This window comes from Chiloscyllium plagiosum, chromosome 43 (assembly GCF_004010195.1).
Source record: "Chiloscyllium plagiosum isolate BGI_BamShark_2017 chromosome 43, ASM401019v2, whole genome shotgun sequence".
Lineage (NCBI taxonomy): Eukaryota > Metazoa > Chordata > Chondrichthyes > Orectolobiformes > Hemiscylliidae > Chiloscyllium > Chiloscyllium plagiosum.
This window is the reverse complement of record NC_057752.1, coordinates 7,227,716-7,241,056: the sequence shown is the minus strand read 5'-3', so window position 1 is coordinate 7,241,056 and position 13,341 is coordinate 7,227,716. Positions and strand designations below refer to the sequence as shown.

Below are 13,341 nucleotides of genomic sequence, written 5' to 3'. Positions count from 1 at the left end.
GACTGCATTAGATGTTTCAGTTGCCAGAGTGCTTTGTTTTATAATTCTGTCCCTGTTTTCTCCTCTGCTAGAAAACAACATTCTGAAATACAAGCCAGGCCATGGTTCAAACGAATGACGACCCACACTTTGTCAAGGCATTACCAGTTGCATTTTGAAAAGTAGTCATTCTTTTATATAAATCTTTTGATGATGGGGCATAATAAAAATTAAAATAGACTTTGTCCCACAACATGTTGTTCTTAAACTTAAACTGCACCTAAAATGAAGTGTACTTGATAGGTGTGTTTTCCATCCGACAATTCCTGGCCTCTGCTGAATTCAGCTAATTATTTGTCCCAGCATTTCCATGTAAACTGGCACAAAAATGTCAACATTCACATTCCAGTTGCTTTAAAAACTAAGTTCCCCATTGGATTTTCTCAGTATACACTGGGTTTAGTGTTTCACAGTTATTAGTTACTGCAAGAATGTAGCCAATGCTCTGCACAAATCTTCACAGTAAAGAAGAGAAATCGAAGCATTGAATGTGGATCATAGTAATATGCAAAGTTTTATCTCAGCAATGTGGGCAATGGCGAGATTTGTGGCAGAATCGAGCACGAACCCCATTGAGGCCTATCTCAGTGTCAAGAACATCTTGCCCCATGTTTTAGGCATTTTAAATTGTTCAGATGTTCGGGTACACCTCTGGATCCTTCTTGAACCTGGACCTCCTGGCTCAGAGGTAGAGGCACTACCGCTGCACAAGAGCCTCTTGCTCTCTTTATGCTTTTGCTCAGCGGGCAAGTTTCTCACTAGACAGTGGCAAGTTATGAGAGATTATTGCTTGTTAATGACCTAACTCACCTTATTACTATTTAGTTTTCTACCTTGCCAAATTCAGCAAACAAGCTAAATGTCAAGAAAACTTGATGAGGAAATCAGAGCAGATACATGGCGAATTCTGCTTAGTGCTTGCTCCACAGGACTCAATGTTGCGTGGAACCAAGCAGCATCTTGAGGCACTTTTCATGGGCACCAGACACATGCACCTCAAGCATTGGCATCCAGCATTTGCCAACCCTTTAAGACCATTGTGACACACTTGCAAGCTACTCAGGAAGTGCAGCCTTGCTTTGTGGGCGCATCAGCAACTCGCATTGAAAGGCTGCAGCAAGGACACAGTGCACGCGCAGACAAGGATTGGACCAGGCTGCTTCTCGGAGTTGCTCTCTCAGCGCTCACTCACTCAGTGCCTGCCTGTATATTCTCAGAATCTGTACCTTACCTGTTAACACATTGGTGCTGCAGCCAGAGTCATAGAGTCATGGAGATGTACAACATGGAAACAGACCCTTTGGTCCAAACTCTCCCATGCTGACCAGATATCCCAATCCAATCTAATCCCACCTGCCGGCACCCGGCCCATATCCCTCCAAACCCGTCCTATTCGTATACCCATCCAAATGCCTTTTAAATGTTGCAATTGTACTGACCTCCACCACTTCCTCTGGCAGCTCATGTCATACGCGTACCACCCTCTGCGTGAAAAGGTTGCCCCATAGGTCTCTTTTATATCTTCCCATCTCACTCTAAACCTATGTCCTGTAGTTCTGGATACCTCCACCCCAGCATAAAGACTTTGTCTATTTATCCTATCTATGCCCCTCATGATTTTATAAACCTCTATAACGTCTCCCCTCAGCCTCCGACGCTCCAGGGAGAACAGTCCCAGCCTGTTCAACCACTCCCTGTAGCTCAAATCCTCCAACCCAGGCAACATCCTTGTAAATCTTTTCTGAACCCTTTTCAAATTTCACAACATCTTTCCGAAAGGAAGGAGCCCACAATTCTACACAATATTCCAAAAGTGGACTAACCGAGTCCTGTACAGCTGTAACATGACCTCCCAACTTGTCAGCGGGGATCTGTCCAGGATGAGGAGAACACCATGGTGAATGGTAGACCAATCTGACACCTAGAGCATGTGCATTCACACCACATTTATTGAACCAAATGGTCATATTAGAAACTGGCGGGGGCTAGACCTCAGTCCAGCCAAGGGAGAGTGGAGCTCTTGTTTGTCAGGGGTCCTGATACCGTCCGTGACAGGCACAGTCCAGGAGCTTGGCGACAGTCAGTCACCACGGCATGGTAGGCTAGGGAGGGGGATCTTAATATTAGTGAAATTAGCAGGAATGACTTAAAAAGAGGGCAATTATGGCGAAAGACAAACCATTATTTGTGCAAATTCCCAGGGTGCCATAGGAGGTGCACACCATTGCTTCATCTATCATGTAAGTTTAATGATGGTGTGTTCTAAACAGAAAAATTGAATGATGGATGTGGGCCTGGAATGACAATGGCATCAGAGTATAGTCAGGACAGAATGTACTGTCGCATCCTGGTGTGTTGTGTTCTGCATGACTGGGGCAAGTGACAAGGTGATGTGTTGGATGCTGAGGAATTGGGGGAAATGGGTATGTTCTTCCAAGGAGGCGGATGAGGCCATTGAAGAAGGGAAAGCTTTCTTTGTCCATGGCGTAGCTCAGCTGCAACAGTAAGGATAGTTTTGTAGATCCATGCTTGTTAATAATTGGATTGAGGCTGCCCAAATGCAGATAGTATCCCTGCAACCAACAGGCAGAGAAGAGTTTTTTTAAACTGGATTTGAATCCAGGTAAACCACGCACACTCCTTTCTCCACTCCCCAACATTATCTAAAGGTTATTATTCTAGCTAACTCAGGGGTTTTAGTTACAGATTTAGCTTATTTAATGAAATAGCTATAATATTTCAGCTTTGAAGAAAAAAGAAACATCACTGTCTTTCTCATATTCAGTGAGTATTGCATTGTTTCATTTGGTAAAATGTATTGTGTAACTCTTCTAAATTTACAAATGCCTGCTTATGAAGAATGTAAATCTTTCTCGTATATCTTTCATTTGCCAATCTTGTGAACACTGGTTTGTTACAAAAGGCTGCTATCTGTCACAAGTGGATTGTTGATTCAACTTTTAAAATTCTTTTTGGATTTTATTGACATTTAGCAAGCATTGAGTGTCAGTCTCCACAACAATTTGTATGTGTTTTGAATAATCCTTGCAATCTTTCTCCATCACCTTCTTTTTTTTTTAAATGAAGGTTGTGCTGCAGACATTCTCAAGGAATGGAGTGTAACAGGAAAGAAAAAGGTAAGGGTCATGCCACATTAAGGGCAAAGAGGGTCATTCAGCTCCCAAACTTACTCTGCCATTCAGTTTGATCATGAGAATGCTGTACCTCAAGCCATTTGTTGCTAAATTTGAATCAGAGTCCATTCATTTATTGCCACATTCAGTTTTCGACCCACCACCCAATGAATTTCCAAACATCTTTAGGCTTCCTAATTTGGAAATTTGTGAGCAATGATTAAAATATTTTAGATGGTGCATTTGTGTAAAATGTTGACAAAGACCTTTTATCTATTGGCGGAAGAAAAGTCATTTCATCCCACAAAAGGATTGTATGGGCCAGTGATGCCACGAACATTTCAGGATTGCTGACAATATTGATAAGAGTGACCAGTGATTTATGCAAAATCTATGCAGAAGTGAAGTCCCATCTTCATACTGACGACTTCCTCCATTTTGCTGTTACATTGCTACATGGGTAGATTCAAAACCAATTGAGCAACTCCAAACTGAGTATCCATGAGTCTCTCAGCCAGCAGATTAGATCGAAGCTCTGCAGTCCTCTGACATTCCGTCTCTCTGATGGAGGAGGCCAGCCTGCGTGTGCAAAAGACAAAACGTTTGTAGCCATCTTCAGCCAGAATTATGGAGATGAGTCTTTTTCTTCTTTTGAGGGTTCAATGTCTTTGGAACTCTCTTCCTGAAAAGGTGGTTTAAATAATTGCACAGAGTCCAGTATCCCATTACCAAGTCACCTTTGATTTACTTGTGCACAATATACTGGCTATGGTCAGCCAGCTCTGAGTCAGTCCACTACACTGAGGAGATTCTAGTCTCCTGGTTATATTGGTCAGTCAGGGCTTTCCTGAATGGGGTGGTTAACCTGGGCCAATCAAGAATCTCATAGTCAACAAGGTCACCCTGGTTCTAACCACTACAGTGGTGGAAGCAGAGTCCTTAAAGATTTTTTAATAAAGATATTTTTATTGAAAATTTAATATGTTTTTACACGTTTACAAAAGAAAACTTAAAAAAAAACCCCAAGTATAAACATTGATACGCAATTAAATCTTAAATAAATAATAACCAAAATCTATCAAACAGAAAAAAAGGAAATACCGAGAGGGAAAAAAAAACTCAACTAACTACTCATCTAACCTACAACTAACCAGAGGGTATGATTAAATCTCTTCCATTATTCAAGAGAAAAAAAAACAACTGATAACACAGAAATTGAGTAGTGATATACATGCTCGGAATGTGTTAACATCAGATCATAACAAAGCCTGTATTCATGCGGAATTCCTCTCCTAAGGGGCCCTGCACCAGCCAGGTTCACCCTCTCAATTAAATAAAGGCCCTTATTAGGATGACCGAGATATCTGTATTTGTGTAATTCAAGAAGGGCTGCCATATTTTATGGAGTAATTCTTTTTTTTTTGGCGCACCGTATTTGTAAGGAGGTCAGGGGGAGTATATTCCATAATTATTCTGTGCCATCTCGAAAGTCCATGAGGGCCCTCAGCCACCCAGTTTACCAAAATATTTCTCCTTGCACAGAGAGAGAGAATGGAAAATAATCTCTTCCCTGTCGTAATTTCAGGTGTTCTTTATCCAATAAATGTGTCTCCTATAGGAGAGCTATATCAACCTTTTCTTTCTTGAGGTTTGATAATATTTTCTTCCTTTTGATTGGTGAATTACTCCCCGTGACATTCCAGGTGCACCATTTAATCAACCGATTACCCATAATCACCGGGCAAGTCCGAGACCCCTCGGGAGAAGAAACCCTATCCAAAACATCCCGAGCATAGACCATATAAAATTCACAAAATAAAGGCTCTTTAATACACTCGGATCAATATAATAAAAAACTATTTCTAAATAAAAAAATATAAAACTTATTTAAACGGAGATCTTCCCCCTTATTCCCAGGAGGCATCACTTCCTTTCCAAAACCCCATCATAACCTCTCCCAACCAGTGCCCCACCCTTAACCCAGGCACCCCACAATAGGAGAAAGAAAATTCAAGTATACTACCGAGCTAGAATTAACAATGAGTATCCTGCCCGCCCCCAGCACCCACACCAACACCTGGATATATTTGGTAATGTTAATATCATGTATGAACATATATGACTATAAAATTACAGTCTCAGCAAATAATAATTAAATATTGTAATACAAAATAACAGGGGAAAACAACCTTGCCCCCCATCTACATTAACTAGACCCCCTGGCCTATATATATATGGGGGAAGAAAGTCGCTAAGTGAAGAATAAATAAATAAACCCCTCTTCCCACCCCCCGGAGATAATATTTAACAGTAAGGTAATGAAAGAAAAAAAAGGGGGGTAAAATGGGGTGGGGGGAGGGCAGAACAACATCCATTAACTCTTACAATTTATCGAAGAGAGTCCAAAAGTTCCTTGACCTTCTCCGGTGATCCAAAGATATACACGGACCCTTCATGCTGAAGCATGGCGTAGCTAGGTAGCGCAAGGAGTACTGAATGTTTAAGTCCCTTAAACGCTTCTTCCCTTCGTCAAACGCCTTCCTCTTTCGGACCAAAGCTGGGGAAAAGTCCTGAAATAACATAATCTTGGATCCTTTATAAATCATGGCTTGGGGATCTTTCCCCAGATTTCTGGAAGCTTCCAAGAGCATCTGCCTCTCCTTGTAGGCCCATTCCACCCTTACCTGGCCTGATCCAGCCTCCAGATTTAACAGCTGTGGAAGCCACTGTACGAGAAACGCTGTAAGCTGGCCACCACCTTCCCGTTCGGGAAGGCCCAGCAAACGAATATTTTTTCGACGACCTTGATTTTCGAGGTCGTCAATGTGATTCTCTAAGGTCCAGACTTGCTGTTCGAGAGTCCGGACCCGATCCACGGCCGAATTTGCAATGGTCTTGGACGTCGCGGCCTTTAGCTCCGTCCCTCCGACTTGGCGTTCGATTTCCTCGATGTCTCGGCCGTGCTTTTGTAGCGCGGCTGAGAGTGAATTACATCGGCTTCGGGGCTCTTCAATAAAGGCATCGATCTTCGCATCGCGTTTAGAGATTATTTCCGTGAGGCTCGCCACCGTAGGTAAGTCCCCCGGGGCGGCTGCGGACGTCTCTGCTGCAGCTGGGGAGGTTGGGGGAGGGGCTCCTGCCTGCTGAGAACTGCGGGCTCCCTTCCCCCTAGTCATTTTTACAGGAGAGTAGACTGTTTAAATTTAGTGCTGAGCAACTAATTACATTGAGTAAAAACTATTTTAAATGATTTGGTGAGTGTGGTGGAGGCGGGTGGCTCACTTTGCCCAAGTCTTGGGAGGAGCACTATAGACTCAGACTTGCTAAGTCACTGCCATCTTGGATCCCCCCTTAAACATCTTAAGGTAAAGGTATATAGATTCTTGTTCATACAGGAGGTAAAAGGTTATCGGGGTAGGTGAGAATGCTAGGAATTTCCATTCCCTTAATGGGCTGTGCCTGCTTGATGTTCACCAGTCTGTCCTTGAAAGAATTTGTGACAAGTGTTACATCCAAGCTTCCCAGAATTTTACTCTTGTGATTCTAAAGCAAACTTAGTTTCACAGTTGCAGATATTACCCAAGCTTACAACAATCTGATCAGTATGCTTAAATTAAAATACATGTAAATTTCATTTACCTGCCTCAGGTATATTTTTGTACAGATGCTAATTCTCTCTCACTCTCTTGGGCAGCACGGTGGCACAGTGGTTAGCACTGCTGCCTCACAGCGCCAGAGACCCGGGTTCAATTCCCGCCTCAGGCGACTGACTGTGTGGAGTTTGCACGTTCTCCCCGTGTCTGCGTGGGTTTCCTCCGGGTGCTCCGGTTTCCTCCCACAGTCCAAAGATGTGCAGGTCATGTGAATTGGCCATGCTAAATTGCCCCTAGTGTTAGGTAAGGGGTAAATGTATGGGTGGGTTGCACTTCGGCGGGGCGGTGTGGACTTGTTGGGCCGAAGGGCCTGTTTCCACACTGTAAGTAATCTAATCTAATCTTATCTCTCTCAGGAGGAGGCCTTATGCTGTGGACTTGGGGAAACTAGATACTGGATTGAGTCCACCCTGGTTCATTTGTTTAAATAGAACCTTCGAGTTAGCTGGAGCAAAGAGTCTATTTCCATTTTTGTGGATTAGATTCAAGCACAGGCCTTGAAAGATGAAAGTCTAGAGTGCTAATCCACCATAGTACTTTGTTTCATCACCCTCACCTGACACCCTAGAGTTTGCTTTTCATCTTTTACTACTAAATTCACATTTGTTCATGTCATCCATCTGATACTACTCACAAATAAGCTTGACTTTTCTTTGTTCTCCTTTTTTCTAAAGATGTACTTCATTCATAAAATTTGTAAAAGTACATAACTGTATAAAGTTGATATAAAATGCTTATAAGTCAATTTCGTTAAGTACAGTATGTGGCATCTTGAGGTGTGCTTCATCTACTGGTAAATTGTTAATGAATAGTCAAGCCACTTGCTCCAAAGGTTTCTCCAGCCAGCTTCTCCATGGCAGTCTGTGGTTGTGTTGACCTGAGTGTCTCTTATACAATAGCCTATTTGGGATTGAATGTTTGTCCCTTAAGACGCAGTAGTTAGAAACCTATATCTCTCAAATTTCCATCAGAAGACAGTTGCTGAAAATTTTATACACACCTGACTTTCAGTTGCTTTGCAAATTGTAGGGAAATTTGTTTTCTGTTGAATCTGGCCCATGGGTATTGTAAATCTAAATTGTACATCTTGCACTGCATTAACTGCTTAGTGAGATGTGAATGTCAGTGTTCTACTGAGTATTAAATTCCAGCACTAATTTGAGGATTTCAATCTAATGGAATTAGTGAAGACCTGTTACCTTTTTGAAGTTGAGGCTCATATCCAGCAAGGACCAAGGTTTTTCTTCATTTGAAGGAATTTAATTTGTGTTCAGATCTCTGATGAAGGGATGTGTTCTGCAAAGTGATCTGTTCACAACTCTGACTTCTACAGCGCAATCTTCCTCCAAGCTGAATAGTCATTTGACACCTGTGTGGAATGGTAACGTACACAATGTTGTGATTGAGATGAACCTTTGCAAGACTGCTTTGAGATTTGTGTGTTGGTATATGTAGATGGGTGTAAGTTAAGGCTGTGTAAATAGATCTTGTCTTGCATCTGCCCCCCTATACAACCAAGAAACATTTGAAGTAACAAAAGCAGAAATTGCTGGAGAAACATGATGACTTTGGAAGAAAATAAAATTCCTAATTTGAAATCATTGAAAGCAAATGTTTATGCATCTGTTTGTTTAAAAACACATAGAACAAAAAGAAGAAGATTAAACCAAAGGCAGAAGTAAAAACAGAACCAGAGCAACTGCAGTCTACAAATGCAGACAACAAATGTGCTGTCAATTCTGGTGAACTGTCTACAACTTCTTGGGAGAAGGACGAAATAAACAGTTATCATGTCAACGGATCTGTAAATGATGAATCAGTAGATTCTCTTAGTGAACAGTTAGATGCCCTTTCCGTGGATGCCCAAGAGCTGGAAGATTCAGAATTGATGACTCCTGATAGCGATAGTATAATGGGTAAGTGTATCTAAATTTAGTTCTGATTTGATTTTTAAAATCTTTGAATACTCATATTTTCTGTTTTTAATCATACGTACATAATCTCCCAAATATTTGTAAAAATGTGGATTTGTATTTAAGAATGGGATGACTTGTTCTGTAATCCAAGCTAAAGGGGAAGATCTGTTCCATATTTTGTAAACTTGGCTATATATGACACTGAAATTTGTTAATGATAACACAGACACTATCTTAAGTACTTCAACCACCTGAGCCTCACAAGTGATAGGAAAACAACAATTTTATTAGTTCTGTGTATGACATGTATAGTAACAGTTGGTTTGACTTCCACAGAGTTAATGCAATGGAGAAACTTGGGTAATAACAAATTGCCTCATAGGACCTCATAGTAACTTGTGAATTTCAACTTGGTCTTTACGTTTAGTGTATGCCATTCTAGTTTAACTCCAAATGTTCTGCTGTCATTCTAGTACTAGCTTTGTGATTATTATTGATGTTCAAGTCCTCTATTATTAATTTTACTTAAATATTGTACTAAAAGTTCTTAATATTATCATGACAACAGTATATAACTTAGGAATTGACATTTTTAAATTGTTTAGACACATGCAATATAAAAATAACGATGTTGTCAGTGAATTTAAAGTATTCATTCAATCTTGAGGTCTTGCCAGCATTTATAACTACCTGAATTTTGCTTGTTTTTTCATAGCCCTTTGAATGAATTATAAAACTCTCTGCCAGTCATCTATTATCCAAGTTGTTGTAGTATATAGCATGTTACTGGTTAAATATTTTTGCCAATACTGTATATAAGTGTAGTTGAAACTTTATTGCTGGAACAGCACAGCAGGTCAGGCAGCATCCAGGGAACAGGAGATTCGACGTTTCGGGCCCAGGCTCTTCTTCATTCCTGAAGAAGGGCCTGGGCCCGAAACGTCGAATCTCCTGTTCCCTGGATGCTGCCTGACCTGCTGTGCTGTTCCAGCAATAAAGTTTCAACTTTGATCTCCAGCATCTGCAGACCTCACTTTCTCCTCCTGTATATAAGTGTAAAATGCCTGAAATATGTTGTCTGCTTGGAATTCAGATTGTTGTCACATCAGAGTTTTCTCCTTTTTATATATAGAAAAGATCCTTATTAGTGAACCACTATTGTACAGATTTGAGTTACTTTGGGGCTGAAATTCATTTTAGCTACTTATTTTAAAACAAGTGTTCTATGAATCCGTGACAGGCTACTTCAAGTCCTGATGTTTGCTTTACCTGTAGCTGAAGTCATGAAGTCTGCCTCCTTGAATTTTGAGCTTTAGACACAAATAAAATAGAGACAATATTGGAAATCTGAACACCTCATGTTATCCTGAAGCTAAAAATGTTTGGCATGGGGAAAATGTTGTGAGCTTTTACCGACAATATTCATTCTGACACTTAACCAATACTTTTTCAGAATCTGTAACAGAAGATGAAAAGTGTAAAGCAGAATCAAAATTCCAACCCCGCAACTTCCATAGCTCTCATTCTACTAAAACATATCAACAAAAGAATACAGCAAAGTCTAGGTCACGAGCTCCTCCAGGATCACAAACCTCGACCTCCCTTTCCCTAGTCATGCCAGATGATGGTGGATTTATTTCATCTAAGAATAAAAAAATAGGTAAGGGGTATTTACAAAATGATTTCTGTATTTTAAAATACATTTTATCCATGTTCAAGCATATAGACTGATTTGGGGAAAAAATATTTTACCCATGTACATGGTCCAGTTTGATGTTGGGTGTGATATTACTTGCACTACTTTGCTCAAGCAAGAGTTAATGTAACAGTACTGGGTAGTGAGATCATTTATCTAGAAATGCATACGATGTGGTATGTTTGTCCCAACCAGTCCATGTTGGTGTTTATGTTCCATTTGAGTTTTCTCCTATCTTTTCTCGTTTAGTTCAATCATCATAGCCCTCTGTTCCCTTTCTTGCTTAGTGCTTAACTAACCTTCCCTTAAGTTTCTCTGTAATATTTTGCCTCAGCTGCTCCCTGTGGTATTGAGGTTTTTTTAATTCATTCATGGGATGTGAACGTCTCTGGCTAGGCCAGGATTTGAACCCCAGGTCCCCAGAACATTACCTGGGTCTCTGGATTAACAGTCCAGCGATAATACCACTAGGCGACTGCCTCCCCTCGTTCCCACTTCCCAAGTGAAGAGGTTTCTTCTGAGTTCCCTATTAGATTTCTTGGTGATTTATATTGATGGCCCCTAGACTTCCTCTTCCCCACAAGGAAACACACTCTCTGTATCCACTTTAACAAAACTTTTCATTTTCTTCAAAAAACAACTCTTCTTCGGTCACCCATCAGCATTCTCCCTTCATGTTTTCATGAGGGGAAAATCCTCGCAGTTGTGGTATCATCGTTCTAAATCTTACTGCACCTGCTCCAGTTTAAAGTATAATTTCCTGATCCCTCACTCTTCATCCATATTTTTCTCCATTTGGTAGGGGGTATAACTGTGTATCGTGCTTTGTGAAATTGGCCTAGTTTTGCAGGGCACTAAAGGCTTGGAGATGTTGTACTATGATACCAGCAAGCTAGGCATATTTCCCAAGTAAAGGCAAACTGCTTCACCATTTGCATGCAAATTGCAGTGATCCAAGTAACATTGGTGCAAAATTTTAAGTTTTAACAGTCGCAATTGCATGTGCTTTTAACTATGAAAGAAGCAAGCGTACCCCTAGTATGCCGTGCCATCTGATTTTTTAAAATCCTTTTTTACCAAGAACAATTTTTTAAGCTTTTGTTTTAGACCACTATTTGCAACTCCTTGCAATGAACGTAACTGCAGATAGGAACGTATCACGTGCAGGTAGAATGGTATTTCACAAAATTGCATTGCCACATTGTGCTCTTTTTTTATTTTCATATTTTCCTTAGTGAATTGTTTTGTTGGCATAATGATGAAGGGTGCCAGTGTTGAATAATGGGACATTGCTGTTTTGTCACATTATTGCTATGGGAGTTTCCAGGTAGGGTTCTTTTCTGATAGAAGAAGGTGCATTAATTCATACTTGCACCAGTGTGAACTTTCCTTTGACAGTTGTCCTTCTGGCTTTTGAGAATTTAACTTAGTGAATTATTTTGTGCTATGAATCCAGATCCACAATACACTGGTTTTAGATTGTCCACACCCCTTGTTTTTTCAGATTCTTATTGATGGTACTGTAAATGCGCAGTTGGGAAATGCTTTGTGGCCAGTCTATGGCTTAATTGGGTGTTTGTTTTATATACTTCTTCAAGGATGTCACTGGCTAGGCCAGCATTTATTGTCCATGTGTAATTGGCCCGAAGAGGGTGGTGATGAGTTGTCACCTTGAGCCATTGCAATACTTGAGGATTTAGGTATCCCACAGTGTTACCAAGAAGGGAATTCCAGGATTTTGACCCAGCAACAGTGAAGGAATAGTATTATAGTTGTAAGTCAGGATGGTGTGTGGCTCAGAGTGAAACTTGCAGGTGGTGGTGCCCTGTGTATCTGCTGTTCTTGTCTTTCGTGGTATAGATCACTGGCTGGAAGGTACAATTGGGGGAGACTTGATGAGTTAACGGTCTTCAGTTAAATTGGTGTACGTTAAAACCAGCCACACAAGTCATATCAGTTTAAAAGCAGGTATTTTATTGTTCAGTTTGTATTTCTGTTGAATTTCAGATACACTTCCAGATCTCTGCATGTGAATCAGGCAGCATCTGAGATGCAAGTGAATCGACGTTTCAGGCATAAGTCCTTCATCAGGAATGAGCATTCTTCAGGCTCATTCCTGATGATGAAGGGCTTATGTCCGAAACATCGATTCTCCTGCTCCTTAGATGCTGCCCAGCCTCTGTGATTTTCCAGCACCACACTCTCAACTCTGCTCTCCAGCATCTGCAGTCCTCACTTTTTCCCTCTGCATGTGGAATGAATCGGTTGAAAATGGCCAAGAGCAGCTTGTATTTAATCAAGAGGCTGCCCTAGTAAGAACAACCTCAAGTATCTGATTGGGAATCTACAAATCGGAATCTAAATTCACATAAATTTAGCATGCTGCAAGTTGCAATGACCCAGTTCAAGTTGTGCTGTGTGGTTAGCTTTCTAGCCATGTGTTAAATGCAAAGCTTTTCGGAGACAGCGTGGAAGAAGTTAAATATTTTGTGTTTGGCTGTTTCAACTGTGACATTATCTTATGAAAATCTTACCTCAATTATATAGTTGCGTATGCCACATCGAGAGTACTGTTTACAATTTTAGTCTCATTATTTAAAGAATGACATAATTGCATTGGAAGAAGTACAGAGAAAGCTCCTTTGATTTCTGAGATTGAGATTTCCTCATGTGACATTGTTCAACATGTTTCCATTGGAATTTGGAAGAATGAGTGTTGATTTTATTGAAACGTGTAAGATCCTGAAGGGGCTTGACAAGGTGGATGCAGAGGAGCTGTTTCTTCTTGAGGGGAGACTAAAACTAGCAAACCTCGTTTAAGAATGAGCGGTCTCCCTTCTAAGATGGATGAGAATTTTCTTTTTTTGTTTCAGATGTTTCTTCTTGAGAGGGACCATAACTGA

The 13,341-nt window shown here is 40.7% G+C and overlaps 1 protein-coding gene across 9 annotated transcripts in view; it reads left to right on the top strand.

Annotated features, from left to right (window-relative positions):
- LOC122543340 (spermatogenesis-associated serine-rich protein 2-like) overlaps positions 1-13,341 on the top strand; it is a 138,664-nt gene that overhangs the window by 66,149 nt on the left and 59,174 nt on the right. For all 9 annotated transcript variants that reach the window (XM_043681885.1, XM_043681883.1, XM_043681882.1 and 6 more), the window contains 3 exons: positions 3,127-3,176; positions 8,472-8,742; positions 10,196-10,402. In XM_043681885.1, coding sequence (XP_043537820.1) covers positions 3,127-3,176; positions 8,472-8,742; positions 10,196-10,402 — 528 coding nt within the window. The remainder of the gene's footprint in view (positions 1-3,126; positions 3,177-8,471; positions 8,743-10,195; positions 10,403-13,341) is intronic.